At 44.9% G+C, this 18354-nt stretch overlaps 2 protein-coding genes across 2 annotated transcripts in view; one reads left to right on the top strand and one right to left on the bottom strand.

The window, feature by feature from the left end:
* The window catches only part of SLX4 (SLX4 structure-specific endonuclease subunit), a 67209-nt gene that overhangs the window by 25217 nt on the left and 23638 nt on the right, over window positions 1-18354 (bottom strand). Inside the window, 4 exon segments of the mRNA XM_025369738.1 lie at window positions 1592-1999; window positions 2002-2117; window positions 4411-4614; window positions 4828-4930. Of these exon segments, the coding sequence (XP_025225523.1) occupies window positions 1592-1999; window positions 2002-2117; window positions 4411-4614; window positions 4828-4930 (831 nt within the window).
* Window positions 4908-18354, top strand: part of DNASE1 (deoxyribonuclease 1) — a 40391-nt gene continuing 26944 nt past the window's right edge. Inside the window, exon 1 of the mRNA XM_025369558.1 lies at window positions 4908-5144. The gene's annotated coding sequence lies outside the window, so the exon portion shown is untranslated. The remainder of the gene's footprint in view (window positions 5145-18354) is intronic.

Raw genomic sequence — 18354 nt, 5'->3', positions numbered from 1 at the left:
GCTTGTTGGTAACTTCTTTGTTTATGGCAATACAGACATAAATATCAATGACAGAAGGGGAATGGGATGTGACTGCTAATGAGCACGGGGTTTAGTTTTAGGATAAAACTGTTCTCAAGTTAGGTAGTGGTGGAGTTGGACAACTCTGTGAATATACTAAAAACCACTGAGCCATACCCTTTTAAAGGGTGAATTTTATGGAATGTCAATTATACCCCAATAAAGCTATTATTAAAGAAATATTAACGACAAAGGTTTATGTCCTAGATCAGTTCTTCTTTAACTTGGGATCCACAGATCTTCAGTGGGGATCCAGGAACCCCATGAAGTTGTATGCCAGTTCTGCAGGTGTGCGCATGGATACGTGTTTTGGGGGAACTACGCATAGATTTCATCTGACTGGAAAAGAGCACGAGAGACCAGTAAAGTTGGTGAGGCAACACTGTTGACGCCTTTCAGCAGTCTCTGCGGCCTGAGACTCTACCACCACTCTAACCACTCTACCGAGAGGTTATTAAGATCAGGAAGGCAGGGCATGGAAAATTGAGAAACAGAACTCAGGAGCTCAGAGAGCCCATGGTGTATTATACATGCAAGGCTGGTTTTCAGTTTTGCATGAAGAATGTGTACTAAGCATACAGCTCAGTATATCAAGGGCAACAGAGCAAGAAAACTGCTTTAAACAAACCGTTAAAAAATTATCCAGGTGCGGTGGTGGGTGCCTGTGGTCCCAGCTACGCGGGAGGCTGAGGCAGAGAGGACTGCTTGAACCTGGGAGGTCAAGGCTGCAGTGAGCTATGATAGCGCCCTGCACTCCAGCCTGGGTGACAGACCAAGACCCAGTCTCTAAAAACTAAGTAAGGAACTAAATCAGTAAGAATAACAAAGGAAAAGATTAAAAGGTCTTCTGAGAGAGAAACAAAAAACCTGAAGATTCTCCTGGGACTTGAACTCACACAGCGCCCTCATGCGGCCCTCTCAGCAGCCTCTCCAAATTGGCTGACCCAGACCAACTTACCCACTTTGGAATAAATTCAAGAAAACAAGAGAAGCAACATTATTGTGTTGTTTGTGTAACTCATGTCAACCACATAACAGAATTTCATAGGCAATTCTGAAAGAGCAGAGGACTCCAAACATAACCATGTGAGCAATTCACACAGGGCTTATGTTTTTCTTGACTGTTGTTTAAACCAGGAGTCAACCGGGCGCAGTGGCTCACACCTGTAATCCCAGCACTTTGAGAGGCTGAGGCATGAGGATTGCTTGAGCCCAGGAGTTCAAGACCAGCCTGGGCAACATAGTCAGACCTCCAGCTCTGAATTTTTTTTTAAGCTTAAAAATTTTAAAAAATAAATAAAAATAAACCAAGAGTTAGCAAACTACAGTCATGTGGCTGGCTGCCTATTTTTGTAAATAAACCTTTACTGGCATATGGCCATGCCTGTTCATTTACATATTGTCCACGCCTGCTTTCTCACTATGACAGCAGAGTTGTGACAGAGTCTTATGGACTACAAAGCCAAAATATTTACAATCTGGCTCTTTCCATAAAGTTTTCCAGTCCCTGGTTTAAAAGAGTACAAATTACCTCTGGTTTCCTCTCTGGAAAGGTTTGGCGATGGTTCTTGCTGGTTACCCGTCTGGGTGTTTTGTGCTGTTTCCCAGAGCACAGGCTGATCTGGAGTAGAGGCGAGCACACGTGCCTCCCCATTCACAGAGAGGGCCGGTTCACTTGTTTGCCATTTGGTTACCCCTTGCTTTTTAGTCCTAGGGGCCTGGCTGCCAGATGGAGGTTTCTCCTCTGCAGGGCCTTGAAGGGTTTTGGTCTTGGTAGCAGTTTGTTTGGTCCTTTTCAATTTGCGTCTTACCTGAGTGCCGTTTGAGGAGGCGTTTTGTGTCTTCCTTTCTCCTGACAGCTCCTTGATTCCATGTTTTTTCACCCTTTGGAAAAAGCTAGCGCAGAGTTCTTTAAAGTCCTCATCAGACTCATCCATCACTGACCAGTTTTAAGGCTTTCAGGCTGGTCTTCAGAGGAGCGAGGGTCAATCCCGGGACATGCAGACAGATGAGAAAGTGAACCCAAGTAGAAGCCTAGCTGAGCCTCATTCACACAGTTTCATTAGGCTTCCTCTCTACTTCTCAATTAGATACTTGGAGAGTTTGCACAATTGAACAAAAAGTACTGTTTTCCTCTCTATAATGACTGAAGTATCTTTGTTCAAATTGGGCCTGTGGTTGAACATGTTTAAAGCTTCCCTCTGTTAAAGTGCACAACTGGGCCAGGTGCGGTGGCTCACACTTGTAATCCCAGCACTTTTGGAGGACAATGGGGGTGGATCATCTGAGGTCAGAAGTTTGAGACCAGCCTGGCCAATATGGTGAAACCTCGTTTCAACTGAAAATACAAAAAATTGGCCAGGTGTGCTGGCAGACGCCTGTAATCCCAGCTACTCGGGAGGCAGAGGCAAGAGAATCCCTTGAACCTGGGAGACGGAGATTGCAATGAGTAGAGATCGTGCCACTGCACTCCAACCTGGGCAATGAGAGCAAAACTCTGTTTCAAAAAATAATAAATAAAGTCCACAATTGAAAAAGAGTGTTTTGTTGTCCAATAGATGCCTCTAGATTGAATACATATGAACCTGGTGCTCAGATAATTCTCCAAGATCTCCACGATGATGAAACATATATGGTTCACTTAATTTCACATCTGTGGAAAACCAAAAGCATGTAAGTGTAATCGGACATTGTCATTTTATGCCAGTTCTTCCAGGGAGGGACAAGGGCATGTGGGGTGAGGGAAAAGTCTTCAGAGTAACAATACTGTCAAATACTCAGTTCAGCCTGGTTAACATGGTCTAATCGTCCTATCAGACATCACGACAGAAGGATCCAGAAACCTGTCAAAGCATGTTCTTCCACAGGAATTAACATGTGTGCATCTTGGGAGAGTGTTTTCTTAACTGAAATTTAGGGAGCAAACCCCATGAAGGGCAGTCATCATAGAAACAGGATGATCCCCAAATCTCAGAAAACTATCTCCTACACTGATTTAAGACCCCTGCCTGTTAAAGAGGCTCTTTCTGTAAATACTGCAACATAAGAGACAGGAAGAGAAACTATCTTCTCATGAACACTCAGGAGACAAAAGGTCACTTTTCCTTATCTTCTCAACCCAGCAAGGCTCTCCAAACCTGTATGACTAGAATATCGCCTCTATACAAAGGTTGGGCCTTGTGGGCATGGCTATTTACTTTGGCGCATGCTTAGTGTGGTTCAAAAATCAAAACTGAATGACCCAATGGCAGAAAGTTATTCCTTTCAAATACAATAATGCAATCTCCACTGTCCAAGGAATCTGATTAATCATTTTGTTTTCCAGAGCTGAAAATACCCCTACCTAGCATCTACTTTCTGTGGCTGGCTCATTCTCTTCTGTGTCTTCCCCTCAGAGAAGTGTCCTCTAATCCTTTATGGACCCTCTCCATCCGCATCCCTATCATCGTCCACCGTTTTCACAATGGCATCTGTCATAGGTTATAATCATATGAAACAGATAATATCTATTGAATGCTTACTGTGTGCCAAGCACTGTTCCAATTGTTTTTCAAGTCAAACTCATTTAATCCTTACAAGAAACCTATATGGTGGAATCTCTTGTCATCCTCTCTTTACAGCAAGGAAACGCGCAAGCAGAATAAGGAACTGGCTCAAAGCTAGTTCAGGAACAGCTTTCAAAGTGGCAGGGCTAGGATCAAACCCAGGAAGCGTCGTTCCAAATTATCCCCTCTTGTATTTTTATTAATCGGCTTATTATCTGTCCCCCATTAAGCTCAACACTTCAGGAGGGTAGAGATCCATCTATTTTACTTTGCATCCTCTTTGGCTGATCCGGTGCCTGACTTGAAGTAAGTGCTCGACAACTACTTGTTGAATTCATGAATTGCAAAGAGTTTGGTATAATGGGAGTAGACAGAAAGGTGTAGGAGAAAAGGCTGCGGGGAGAGGCAGGGATCGGCTCACAAGGGCCTGGAAGGTCTGGCTAGGCAAAGTGAATTTTATCCTGTTGGATGTGGGGAGCGGCTGGAACAAATGCCACCCTCCACAACTGTGTTGATCTCTGCATCTCTGTAGATAAGAACCTAACAACAGTCTATCTCCTCCTGTAGGTGCACAATCAATATTTACTGAATGACATAACGGATCCTGCAAGCCTACAGGTTTCCAGAGGGAAGGGGACTTGTGCCTCCTCGCTTCTTACCTATCGCAGCGCACGGCTCACAGCAGGAGCGGGATGAATGAATGGATCGGTGAGGGGCGGACCCTCCCGCTTCCCCCAACCCGGCGACCTACGGAAAGGGGCTGAGGGATTCCCTGCCTGGGAAAAGGGCTGCCAAAGACTCTAACGGCTCTAAAGTCAGACGGAGAACCCCGATCCCCGGACTGGCCCGAACCGAGACCGCCGTGGGGATACAGATCAGCCACCCTCCTCCCTCCAGGCGGGCCCCGGCCCCTCTCCACCCGAGCGCGGCTCCTGCCTCTCCGCCGGGGCTGCGGACCTGCAGAGGCCACGGAGTCAGCGAGGGAGACGGGAGAGAAAGGCTCTTCTCCCTAAGGAGAGCGAGAAGGGCTCGAGGTGACAGGACCTCCACCTCCCGGGTGCAGACTCCCAACCCCACAGCCCGGCTCCTCCTACCTCCGGCGCCGCCGCGGCACCTTCTTAACGGAGACTCACGCGCCTGCGCATGCGCCGCCCGCGCCCCCGCGGAGAATTGCCTGCGCGCAGGCGCAGAGCGGGCGCGCGCGGTGGTGCGGCAGCCTCACTTCCCGTCTTCCTCTGCGGCTCCGGGCGCGGCGCGCGGCGGCCAGCGCTTCCGGTCGGAAGGAGGCGGGGCGAGGCGGAAGTGGCGCTTGCTGCAGATGGAGTCTATTAGTTTTGATAAAGAGTTAGGGCAAGTTTAGGGCACTGTGGCAGCATTGAGATCAAGTCTGGTTCCTCCCCAGCTCGCTCAGGAAATGTTCGCGGATACAATGGCGGCCCCCTCTGGGCATACCTGCCTGTGGAGCGGAGAGTGGACAGGGTGAGGGGAACCGGGAGAGGCACCGAATCTGGCCTGGGGGCCCGGGAATCTTCCTCTCAGGTGGGGTGGCGTGAGAGTCGAGGCCTGGAGGTCGGGGAGGGTTAGCTACGTGAAGAGGGGATTATACCGGGCTGCAGCGGCCTGGAGGGGATGCCCGAGCAGGGCTAGGGTGAAGCCAGCTAGCGCCTGAGGGAAAGGTGGCAGAGGTTTGCCACGGCTTGGCATTTGAGGGACTTTACACATCGTATTAAGGCTTTGAGCTTCAACTTGGGGTCGTCGGGAGCCATTGAAGGTTTTTTGTTGTTGTTTGTTTATTTTTTGAGACAAGAGTTTTGCTCTTGTTGCCCAGGCTGGGGTGCAGTGGTGCTATCTCGGCTCACTGCAACCTCCGTCTCCCGGATTGGAGCGATTCTTGTGCCTTACCTTCCCAAGTAGCTGGGATTATAGGCGGTGTTTTTAGTAGAGACTGGCTTTCACCGTGTTGCCCAGGCTTGTCTCCAACTCCTGACCTCAGGTGATCCGCCCGCCTTGGCCTCCCAAAGTGTTGGGATTACAGGCGTGAGCCACCGCTCCTGGCTTTTTTTTTTTTTTTTTAAAGTAGAGACGGGAGGTCTCACTATGTTGCCCAGGCTGGTCTCGAACCCTGGCCTCAAGAAATCCTCCCGCCTGGGCTTCCCAAAGCGCTGAGATTACAGGTGTGAGCCGCCACGCCCGGCGTAAGATTGTGTTTTTAAAGGCCTAATTACAGTGAGAACAGATGAGGCCAGGACACCTATTTGGAGGCTATTAGATAATCTAGATGAAAAGTGGGGGCGGCCCGAATTAGGAAGTGGAGCGAAAAGCATGGAGAAATATCGAGCATAGTCATGACCCAATTGTTAACAATTTGCCGGTTTCGGGCCTTAGCATCTGAGTAGTGTGCTTCCAGTCACTGAAATAATGAACACAGGAGAAGTGTAAAGGAATCAGTTTGCAGGGCAAACAATATGTTTTTTAAAAGATACAAATATTATAAAATTCACACTTGAAGTATACTTTCAGTGGTTTTCAGTACATTCACAGGATTTGCAGCCATCATCGCTAATTCCAGAATGTTGTAAAACCCCAAATGGAACCTGCCATACCCATTAGTAGTCACCCCCCAATTCCCTCGACCCCATCTGCTGGCAATCACTAATCGGCTTTCTGTCTCTGTGGTTTTGCCTATTCAGTAAGTTTTATGTAAATGGAATGATGTGATACTGGGCCTTCTCTGCTGGGCTTTTATTAAGCATGTTTTCAAGGTTCATCCTTGTAGCATGAATCAGTACTTCATGCCTTTTCATGGCTACATAATCACGTGTATGGATAGACCATGTTTTGTTTATCCGTTTATCAGGTGATGGGCATATGGATGTTTTACTTTTTGGCTGTTAGAAATAATGCTACTATGAACGTTGGTGTTCTTAGCACAAGTTTTTGTGTTCTAGGAGTGGAATTACTGGGTAAGACTACATTTAATTCTGAATGTTGAGCTTCAAAACCTTCCAAGAGGTTTTCCTTGATGAAGGATGTAGGAGGTGTTTACTTGCTCTCTGGCTTGGAAATCTAAGTTTGTTTGTAATATGGCTTCCAGTTGGATAAAGTAGACAGAATAAGAATGATAAGTAGCCCAGAGGCATGGGTAGGGCAGGGTGTCTTGGGACTTTATAGAGGAGACTGAGTGACAACGTGGAGAGGCTAGTGCTGTTGAAATAATTCCTTCTTTCCTTCCTCCCTTCCTCCCTCCCTTCCTCCCTTCCTCCCTTCCTCCCTCCCTTCCTCCCTTCCTCCCCCCCTCCCCTCCTCCTCTCCTCCTCTCCTCCTCTCCTCCTCTCCTCCCCTTCCTTCCCTTGCTTCTCGACGGAGTTGGGCTCTTGTTGCCCAGGCTGGATCGCAGTGGTGTGTGCAACCTCCACCTCCCCGAAACGATTCTCCTGCTTCAGCCTCCCATATAGCTGGGATTACAGGCGCCCACAACCGCACCTGGCTAATTTTTTTTTTTTTTTTTTTTTTTTTTTGAGACAAAGTCTAGCTCTGTCTCCCAGACTGGAATGCACTGGTGCAATCTCGGCTCACTGCAAGCTCCGCCTCCTGGGTTCACACCATTCTCCTGCCGCAGCCTCCCGAATACCTGGGAATACAGGTGCCCGCCACCATGCCCGGCTAATTTTTTGTGTTTTTAGTAGAGACAGGGTTTCACTGTGTTAGGCAGGACGGTCTTGATCTCCTGACCTCGTGATTTGCCCGCCTTGGCCTCCCAGAGTGCTGGGATTACAGGCGTGAGCCACCGCACCCAGCATAATTTTTTGTATTTTTAGTAGAGATGGGGTTTCACCATGTTGGGCAGGCTGGTCTCGAACTTCTGACCTCAGGTGATCTTCCTGCCTGGACCTCCCAAAGGGCTGGGATTACTGGCGTGAGCCACCGCGCCTGGCCTGAAACCATTTCTTACTTACATTTCTCAAGAAAAGGAGGCATGCCACCACATTCAGAGCCACAAGGGAGGCATCACCTTTTGGTTAGAAGGAAAAGGTAGGAACAAGGAGAAAGTCTAGGCCAGAGCCTTTATGGGGTTCCTCAGGAATAGCATGTCAGGGCGGAGTAAACATTTTAGGACTGGATAATTTAAATAATTCCATCAGGCTTTGCCTTTGGGTGGTCTCTAGTTGCTTGGTACCTGGCCATGGTTGATTTAGGGCAGGAGAAATACTGGCTTGGTGTGTGAGAGTTAGATAAAAGGGATGGTTGAGAAATTAGCCCTGGGAGAGGCAGTCTCCCTGCCAGCAAGATTTTTAAGATTTCAAAATACCATAAAATACAGACAAAATTTTTAAACAGCTAATAAACATGGATGTGGCTGGTATGATATGAAGGATAGCTGTAATGGTAGAAATTATTTTTTTCCAGTCAGACTGAAAATGAAGTGCCTGTTTCCTATTTAGGATTTAAATCTCTTAGAGGCCTAGTGAAGAAAGTCTGTTCTACCTCCCTCCCCCAACCCCAAATCTGGCTCTATTATTTATTTATGTAAAATAAATTAGTTGAAGTGTGGTTTAGAGAAGAGAGTTTTCTTAAACCTGAGATTCTCAACGGAGTCACCTGTGGAATTTTTTTTTTAATTGGAAATTCAGGGACACTATTCTTAGGCCTACTGAATAAATCTTTGAACCTGTGTCTTTTGAAAGTTTCACAGATGATTCTGATGTTCTCAAGATTGTGAAGCACTGCATTAAACCAGCACCAGGTGAACACTGTAGCCTGAGTATAGGAGAGATGCCAAGACCTGGGTCAGGGTGGTGCGTGGAATTTTGAATTATACATAAATTCCTCCCTTCAAGGAACAAAGCCATCCATAACTGGGGCAGCTGCTTCTTGGGGCCCAAGGTGAACAATGGGAGCTGCCTTGTCCTGGACCCTATTGTGACTGTTAACTCTAGCAGAAGCCCTAGGGTTCATGCTGTTAGTCAGAAGTCACCCAGTGTGACTAAGTTGAGGGGCAGGGTGAGAAACAGTGTTACTAGATGGATGTTATTTCGGTAGGAATAGTATTGTGCGTTCCCTGTCAGCATTTGAGGCAGAAACCCACTGCACTGTCAAAACAACCGGGGAGATGAAAGATGATGTCAGATATTAAAAGGTGCAGATAGTCCTTGTGTTTGGTTAACTTTACAAGGTTTATCTGAAAAAGAAAATGGATGCAGAAGTACATGAAAAAATTGTGTTACTCCAAATACATGTGCTGTTTTCCCAGTTCATAGGAGTCAGTAATTTAGGGGTTCAGGGGAAAAAGGCAAAGGTTGAAGACACTGTGATTATAATGTCCTTACCCTCCTGGAATATTTCCTTTTTAAAAGCTTCTGGCATCTCCCACAGAGTTAATGTTTTACACAGTTCGGAGGATGAATTGAAGGGCCCTTATCCCAGGTCTGTGGTTTGATTATAAATTGTAAAGCCATAACCTGTCCACCTTCCGCTTATTTATCTTGACAGGGATTGGGGAGATGGCAGGTTGAACAAGGAAAGAATTGTCTCCTCAGTTCTTTGGTCGTGTTAACTTTTATTTACTGTTGTATATTCACATTTTCTAGACTGCTAAAATTGGTGAAATCAGGAGAGGAAATAACTGTTTTTACATGTATAAGTATACAAAAGTTATTCGAGATGAGTTACACTGCATTTCTGTTAGTGTGCTGCCTGCCACTGCTGCCTTTCTGTGCGTTTGCTCTGTCTATTCTGCTAGACAAATTTAGGGAAAATTTAAGACAGCAAAACAACCCCCAAAGTATCTACCAGCATAATCCCTATCAAAATCCCAACAACCTTTTAATTTTTTTGCAGAAGTGGAAAAACTCATGTTAAAAATCGTATGGAATTGGCCGGGTGCGGTGGCTCACGCCTGTAATCCCAGCATTTTGGGAGGCTGAGGAAGGTAGATCACTTGAGGTCAGGAGTTCGAGACCAGCCTGGCCAACATGGTGAAACCCCGTCTCTACTAAAAATACAAAAGTTAGCCAGGCGTGGTGGCGGGTGCCTGTAGTCCCAGCTACTTGGAAGGCTGAGGCAGGAGAATCCCTTGAACCCAGGAGATGGAGGTTGCAGTGAGCCAAGATCACAACACTGCATTCCAGCCTGGTAACAGAGTGAGACTTTGTCTGAAGTAAATAAATAAATTAATTAAATAAAATAAATAAATTCATATGGAATTGCAAGGGGCTCCTAATACCCAAAACCCTAATAGCCTCTTTGTTCCTTTTCAAGAAATACTCCCTTATATCAAAACTTACTACAAGCGATAGTAATCAAGACTCTGTGGTACTGTACTAGCATAAGGATAGACATATGGGTCAGTGGAAGAGAAGTGAGAGTCTAGAAATAAACACCTACATTTATGAGCAATTGATTTTTGTCAAGGATGCCAAGACTAGTCAATGGTGAAAGAATAGTGTCTTCCACAAGTGGAGCTGGGATAACAGGATATCACATGCAAAAGAATGAAGTTAGACCCTTACCTCATACCATGTACAAATAATAGAATGGATCAAAGACCCAATGTAAGAGTGAAAACTATAAACCTCTTAGAAGAATACAAGGGTAGGCTGGGTGGGTGGCTCACCCCTGTAATCCCAGCACTTTTGGCATCACCAGAGATCAGGAGTTTGAGACCAGCCTGACCAACATGGTGAAACCGCATCTCTACTAAAAATACAAAATTAGCCAGGTGTGGTGGCGTGTGCCTGTAATCCCAGCTACTCGGGAGGCTGAGGCAGGAGAATCACCTGAACCCAGAGGCGGAGGTTGTGGTGAGCCAAGATCGCGCCACCGCACTCCAGCCTGGGCAACAGGAGTGAAACTCCATTTCAAAAAAAAAGAAGACGACAAGGATTAAATCTTTATGACCTTGGAGTTGGCAGTAGACTCTAGATGTGACACTAAAAGCAGAAACAACAACAAATAATGAATTGGACTTCATCAAAATTAAAAACTTGTGTGTGTAAAAGTACACTATCAAGAAAATAAGAAGACAACCCACAGAACGGGAGATATGTGTTAATCATATACCTGACAAGAGTCTATGCTGCTGTCTGAATGTTTATGTCTCCTGTCACCCAATTCATATGTGAAGTCCTTACCTGCAAGGTGATAGGATTAGTGCTCTTACAAAAGAGGCGCCTGTGGCCAGGTGTAGTGGCTTATGCCTGTAATCCCAGCACTTTGGGAGGCGGAGGCGGGAGGATTGCTTGGGCCCAGGAGTTTGAGACCATCCTGGGCAGCAAGATGAGACTCCATCTCTACAAAATTTTTTTTTAAAAAAGAAACAGGCCCAAGAGAGAAACCCCCTGCCCTTTCTTCCATCTGAGGAAGTGGGCCTTCACCAGACAGAGTCTGCTAACACCTTGATCTTGGACTTCCCAGACTCCAGAACAGAGAATTTCTGTTGTTTATTAGCCACCCAGTCTTATGGTATTTTGTAAGAGCAACCCAGATGGACTAAGATAATCTAGTGGCACAATATGGAAAGAACTTTTACAACTCAATGAAAGGACAACTCAGAAAATGGGTATGGTAGAATTTGTCCTGTGAAGAAGCCAAGACCAAAAGAAAAAGGACATGGGACTTGATTAGACATTCCAAAGAATGGCAGATGCCAACAAGCACATGAAAACATGATCAGCATCATGAATCATTAGAGAAGTGCAGACTGAAACCACAGTGAGATACTGCTTCATGGCCAGTAGGACAGCCATTTCCTAAAAAAAATTTAAAAAATAAAAATAAGTATTGGTGAGGATGTAAAGAAGTTAGAACTCTGATCCGTTGCTGGAGGGAATGTAAAATGGTGCAGCTGCTGTGGGAAACAGTTTGAGGTTCCTGAACAAGCTAAAGATAAAATCATATGATCCAGCAATTCCACTTCTAAAGATATGTCCAAAAGAATTGAAAAAGTGTTTTCTTTTTTTGAGACAGAGTCTTGCTCTGTTGCCCAGGCTGGAGTGCAATGGTGCGATCTTGGCTCACTGCAAGCTCCACCTCCCGGGTTAACGCCATTCTCCTGCCTCAGCCTCCAGAGTAGCTGGGACTACAGGCGCCTGCCACCACGCCCAGCTAATTTTTTGTGTTTTTAGTAGAGACAGGGTTTCACTGTGTTAGCCAGGATGGTCTTGATCTCCTGACCTCATGATCCGCCCGCCTCGGCCTCCCAAAGTGTTGGGATTACAGGCGTGAGCCACTGTGCCTGGCCTGTTTTTTATTTTTTTTAGAGACAGGGTTTTGCTGTCATCCAGGCTGGAATGCAGTGGCACGAGCATAGACTCGAACTCTTGGGCTCAGACAATCCTCCTGCCTCAGTCTCCCAAGTAACCAAGAGTACAAGCGTGTGCCACCACACTCAACTGACTTTTAAAAATTTTTGTAGAGATGGGGGTCTTGCTATGTTGCCCAGGCTGATCTTAAACTCAGCCTCAGGTGATCCTCCTGCCTCCCAAAGTGCTGGGTTTACAGGCATGAGCCATTGCTCTTGCCTGGTTTACCTGTTTTAGAAAAAAATACCTGTACATTGTTAATTTTTTTTCCAGGAGCTTCAGAAGGGTACAAAAATTCCGTCCTACTTCTGGCCCCCTGACCTCCAAACTCCCTCCTCAGAGGCTTCTTGAAATATTCCAGATAATTCTGTGTACATACAAGTATATATTAACATATATCTCTGCTTTTCCCAAATGTAAATAAACAGTAGCACATTTTACCCATTGTTCTGAACCTCATTTTTGCAACTTAATAAACTATCTTGGAGATTTTTCCTTATTACATATAAATCTATCATTCTGTTTAGCAGTCTTAAATGTCATCATTTGGAGATATTCATACTTTATTATATCAACTATCAAGGGACGTTAGATTGCTTTCATTTCCTTCTACAGTGGCTAATGGTGCATTGAACATACTTGTATATGCTTTTATGCAGATTTGCACATGTATTTGTAGGATATTCCTGTGACATAAGTGGAATTGCTGGGTCAATGGATATGGGTAAATCAGACTGGTTTTGGGTGTACCCAGTTACCTCCTAAAGAAGCCGAATTGGCTGGGCGCAGTGGCTTATGCCTGTAATCCCAGCACTTTGGGAGACTGAGGCAGGTGGATCACTTGAGGTCATGAGTTTAAGATCAGCCTGGCCAACATGTTGAAACCCCATCTTTACTAAAAATGTAAAATTAACTGGGCGTGGTGGCGCACCCCTGTAATTCCAGCTACTCGGGAGACTGAGGCAGGAGAATCGCTTTACCCTGGAAGGTGGAGGTTGCAGTGAGCCAAGATCACGACACTGCACTCCAGCCTAGGTGACAGAGCAAGACTCAGTCTCAAAAAAAAAAAAAAAATTGGAGGCTGAATCAATTTCCATTCCATTAACAATGAATGTCTTTTTATTCATAATCCACACTCACAGAATATATCATGAAACATTCTGTTCTTTTACCATTTCAGCGGTTAAAAATTGGTGTCTTGTAGCTTTACTTTACATTTCTTTCATTAAGGAAACGAGTATTTTCTTCACATGATTAAAAGCTACTTGTTTACCTATGACCTCATGTTTATGGGCTTTGCATGCTTTTAGATTGTGTGATTAATCTTTTTCCTATTGAATTGTAAGATTGTGTGATTCATCTTTTTCCTATTGATTTGTAAGAACTCTATATTATGGAAATGGATCTAGTGTTACAATGTTACAAATACTTTTTCCCAGTTTTTATCATTTGTCTTTGACTTTAAAAAAAAATTTTTTTTTTTGAGATGGAATCTCACCGGTTGCCCAGGCTAGACTTGAACTCCTCGGCTCAAGTGATCCCCCTACTTCAGCCTCCCAAATAGCGGCTACGTGCTGCTGTACCCGGCTTGTCTTTGATTTTTAATAAATTTTTTTCCACATAGAGCTTTACAGTTTTGTTGTAATCAAATTGGCTTTTATGCACATACCTTCTTCCGGTGTTTGGCTCACATTTACATTCTCTTAATGATGTCTTGTAATGAACAAAGGTTCTTCAAAGCTGGAGGCATCATATTACCTGACTTGAAATTATCCTTCAAGGCCTCCTTTGGGAGAGTGAGGGGAAAAGATTGCTTGAGACCAGCCTGGGCAACATAGTAAGACACCGTCTCTAATGTACCTGCCCCCCTCCCCCCCCCAAAAAAATTAGCTGGTCATGGTGGTGCACACCTGTGGTCCTAGCTACTCATGCAATAACTAAAACAGCATGGTACTTGTACATATTTTTGTATCATAGATCAGTGGGACAGAATAGAGAACCCAGAAGTAATGCCACTTGCCTACAACCAACTGATCTTCAATAAAGTTGACAAATACGCAGTGGGGGAAGGACACCCTATTCAATAAACAGTGCTGGGAAAATTGGCTAACCATATATAGAAAAATGAAGCTGTTGGCCGGGCGCGGTGGCTCAAGCCTGTAATCCCAGCACTTTGGGAGGCCGAGATGGGCGGATCACGAGGTCAGGAGATCAAGACCATCCTGGCTAACACGGTGAAACCCCGTCTCTACTAAGAAATACAAAAAAAACTAGCCGGGCGAGGTGGCGGGCGCCTGTAGTCCCAGCTACTCGGGAGGCTGAGGCAGGAGAATGGCGTAAACCCGGGAGGCGGAGCTTGCAGTGAGCTGAGATCGGGCCACTGCACTCCAGCCTGGGCGACAACGCGAGACTCCGTCTCAAAAAAAAAAAAAAAAAAAAAAAAGAAAAATGAAGCTGTTGTATCTCTCACCGCATACAAAAATTAACTCAAAGTGAATTAAAGACTTAAACATAAGACCTGCAACTCTAAAGATCTTAGAAGAAAACCTAGGAAAAACTCTTCTGGATATTAGCCTAGGCAAAGAATATATGACTAAGACCTCAAAAGCAAGTGCAACAAGAAGAAAAATAGGCAAATGGTACTTAATTAAATGAAAAAACTTCTACACAGCAAAAGAAATAACAGAGTAAATAGACAACCTATAGAATGGGAGAAAATATTTGCAAATAAAGCCTCTGGCAAAGGACTAATACCTAGTATCTACAAGGATCTCAACAAGAAAAAAAAACCATTAGTAAGTGAGCAAAGGCTGGGTGTGGTGGCTAACAACTGTAATCCCAGCACTTCAGGATGCTGAGACAGGAGGATCACTTGAGGCCAGAATTGGAGAGAAAGTAGGCAAAGGACGAGAACAGGTACTTCTCAAATGAAGACTTACAAGCGGCAAACAAACATGAGAAAGTGCTCAACATCACTAATCATCAGAGAAATGCAAATCAAAACCACAGTGAGATACCATCTTACACCGGTCAGAATGGCTATTATTAGAAAGTCAGAAAACAACAGATGTTGGCATGGATGCACAGAAAAGGGAATGCTTATATGCTCTTGATGGGAATGTAAATTAGTATAACCTCTATATAGAAAACAGTATGGAGGCCAGGTGTGGTGGCTCACTACCTGTAATCGCAGCACTTCCTGTAATCGCAGCACTTTGGGAGGTCAAGGCAGGCAGATCATTTGAGGTCAGGAGATCAAGACCAGCCTGGCCAATATGGTGAAACCCTGTCTCTACTAAAAATACAAAAATTAGCCGGGCGTGGTGGTGCACGCCTGTAATCCCAGCTTCTCAGGAAGCTGAGGCAGGAGAATCGCTTGAACCCGGGAGGTGGAGGTTTCAGTCACCCTGGACTGCCACTGCCCTCCAGCCTGGGCAACAGAGTGAGACTCTGTCTCACAAAAAATGGTTAGTGGCTTTTGTGTCCTTGGTTAGCGAGGTCTTCTCTACTTTGAGATTATAAAGTAATTTTCCTCATGTTTTCTTCTAGAGTTTTTATTTTCACATTCAAATTTTTATTGACCAGCTGCGTAAGGTGCCTGGTGGTGCTCTAGCACTGGGTTAGTGTCCCTCGTGCTGAGCTCTAACCTGTCAGAATGCCCTTGCTGCCCCAGCTGAGTTCACAGTGGCTGAAGCTCTTCCTGTAAGACCTTGAATCTAGCAGCCACTGTGTACTCCACATGGAGCAGTCCGACTGGGCAGACTGTGCCTAGCATCTGAGCATCTAGACAGACAGCCATTCCCAGTGGTGGCCCAAACCAGCAAACATTGTGTAACAATTTTTTTGCAGTTTTTTTTTCTTTTTTCTTTTTCTTTTTTTTCCTTTTGTCTTTTTTTTTTTTTTTTTTTTTTGGAAATGGAGTCTTACTTTGTCGTCACCCAGGCTGGAGTACAGTAGCAGGATCTTGGGTCACTGCAACCTCTGCCTCAGGCTCAAACAATCCTCCCACCTCAGCCTATATTCTGTTTCTGTAGCTGAGAATACAGGTTTGTGCCACCATGCCTGGCTATTTTTTTTTTTTTTTTTTTTAAGTAGAGATAGGGTTTTGCCATGTTGCCCAGGCTGATCTTGAACTGGGCTCAAGTGATTTGCCTGCCCCAGCCTCTCACAGTCTGAGATTACAGGTGTGAGCCACCATGCCCAGCCTGCAATTTTTCTTACTCAAACCTAATGGGGGCGGGAGCAGTGGCTCACTCCTGTAATCCCAGCACTTTGGGAGGCCTAGGTGGGTGGATCACCACCCTAATCACCAGGCTGGTTAGGAGTTCGAGACCAGCCTGGCCAACATGGTGAAACCCTGTCTCGACTAAAATACAAAAGTTAGCCTGGTGTGGTGGTGCATGCCTGTAATCCCAGCTACTTGGGAGGCTGAGGCAGGAGAATTGCTTGAGCCCTGGAGGCAGGGGTTACAGTGAGCTGAGATTGCGCCACTGCATTCCAGCCTGGGTGACAAAGTGAGACTCTTGTCTCTAAAAAAAAAAAAACAAAAACAAAAACTAATGGGGCTAGGCATGGTGATATATTCATGTAGTCCCTGAAACTTGGGAGACTGAGAAAGAATTGCCTGAGCCCAGTGGTTCAGGGCCAGCCGGGGCAGTGTAGTGAAACCCATTGCTACAAAAAAAAATTGTTTAAATAAGCCAGCATGGTAGCACGTGCCTGTAGTCCCAGCTACTCAGTAGGCTGAAATGAGATCACTTGAGCCCAGGAGGTCGAGGCTGCAGTGAGTCATAATCATACTTCGGCACTCCAGCCTGGGCAACAGAGCAAGACCCTGTGTCAAAAAAATAAATGAAACAGCCAATACAGAATAAAGGTGCTAAAAAAGGCATAGGAGGAAATCTTCGTGACTTTGAGGTAGGCAAAAAATTCTTAAACAGGGACACAAGCCACTAACTGTAAAGAAGTGACAAATTCTATGACATTAAAATTAAGAACCTTTATAAGGCACCATTAAGAGGGTGTAAAGGGCTGGACATGGTGGCTCATGCCTGTAATCGCAACACTTCAGGAGGCCGAGGCAGAAGGATCACTTGAGGCCAGGAGTTTGTGATCAGCCTGGGCAACATAGTGAGACCCCGTCTGTACAAAAAACTTAAAAATTAACCAGGTGTAGGGGCATGTGCCTGTAGTCCCAGCTACTCTGGAAGCTGAGGTGGGATAATTGCTTGAGCCTGAGAGGCCAAGGCTACAGTGAGCCTTGATTCTGCCACTGTACTCCAGTCTGGGCAGCAGAGCAAGACCCTGTCTCAAAAAAGGGTGTAAAGATGTCACAGACTAGAAAATGTGTGTGATGTGCACAGGACTAGCATATGTACAATAATAAAGGACTAATAATAAATCCTAAAAAAAAAAAAAATAGAAAAACAGAAAAGAGACTTGAGTGGCCAACAGATATATGAAATGTTCAACTTATTTAGTCAAAGAAAATGCAAATTAAACCACAGTGAACGATCACTAAACTCAGCAGCAGCATGAATAAAATGAAGACAACTGCTAGACAATAGCTAGTGTGGTAAGAACTTCCTGTTTGAGCCATGGTTATTTAGCAGTATGTTGCTTAATATCAAGTGTTTGGAGAAGTCCCTCATTTTTTCTGTTACTAGTTTCTAGTTTAATTCCATTATAGTCAGAGATCACACTTTATATGATGTCAATTTTTAAAAATTTGTTTTGTGAGTTTTATGGCTTAGAATATAGTCTGTCTTGAATGCTTCAAACCTGAACACTTGAAAACACTATATATTTTTCTGTTAGGTGGAGTGTCCTCTAAATGTCAGTTAGATCCAGTTGGTTGATGGTGGTGTTCAGGTTGCTGATTTTCTGTCTACTGGTTCTACGTATTGAGAAGTGTTGAAGTCTCCAGCTCTGATAATGGATTTGTCTCTTCTTCATTTGTCAGTTTTTGTTTCATGTATTTTGAATCTCTTTTGTTAGATGCATATACACTTAGGATTATGCTGTCTTGATGAATTGACCTTTTTATCATTATGTAATAGCCCTCTTTTACTTATTTTATTTTATGTTTTTTAGAGACAGAGTCTTGCTGTGTCACCCAGGCTGGAGTGCAGTGATGTGATTAAAACTCACTGCAGCTTTGAACTCCTGAGCTCCAGCGATTCCCCTGCCTCAGTCTTCTGAGCTGGGACCACAGGCACATGCCACCATGCCTGTCTAAATGTTTTTTCTTTGGTGGAGACAGGGTCTCCCTGTGTTGCCCATGCTGGTCTGAAACTCCTAGCCTCAAGTGATTCTCCCATGTTGGCCAAGTGCTGAGATTACAGGCATGAGCTGCTGTACTCAACCCTCTTTATCACTGGTAATTTTCTTTGCTATGAAGTCTACTTTGCTTGTTTGACATTAATATAGCCACTCCAGCTGTCTTTTGA

The sequence above is a fragment of the Theropithecus gelada genome, chromosome 20, assembly GCF_003255815.1.
Source record: "Theropithecus gelada isolate Dixy chromosome 20, Tgel_1.0, whole genome shotgun sequence".
Taxonomy (NCBI): Eukaryota; Metazoa; Chordata; class Mammalia; order Primates; family Cercopithecidae; genus Theropithecus; species Theropithecus gelada.
The sequence above is the reverse complement of the archived record's forward strand: the minus strand, read 5'-3'. Positions and strand labels throughout refer to the sequence as shown.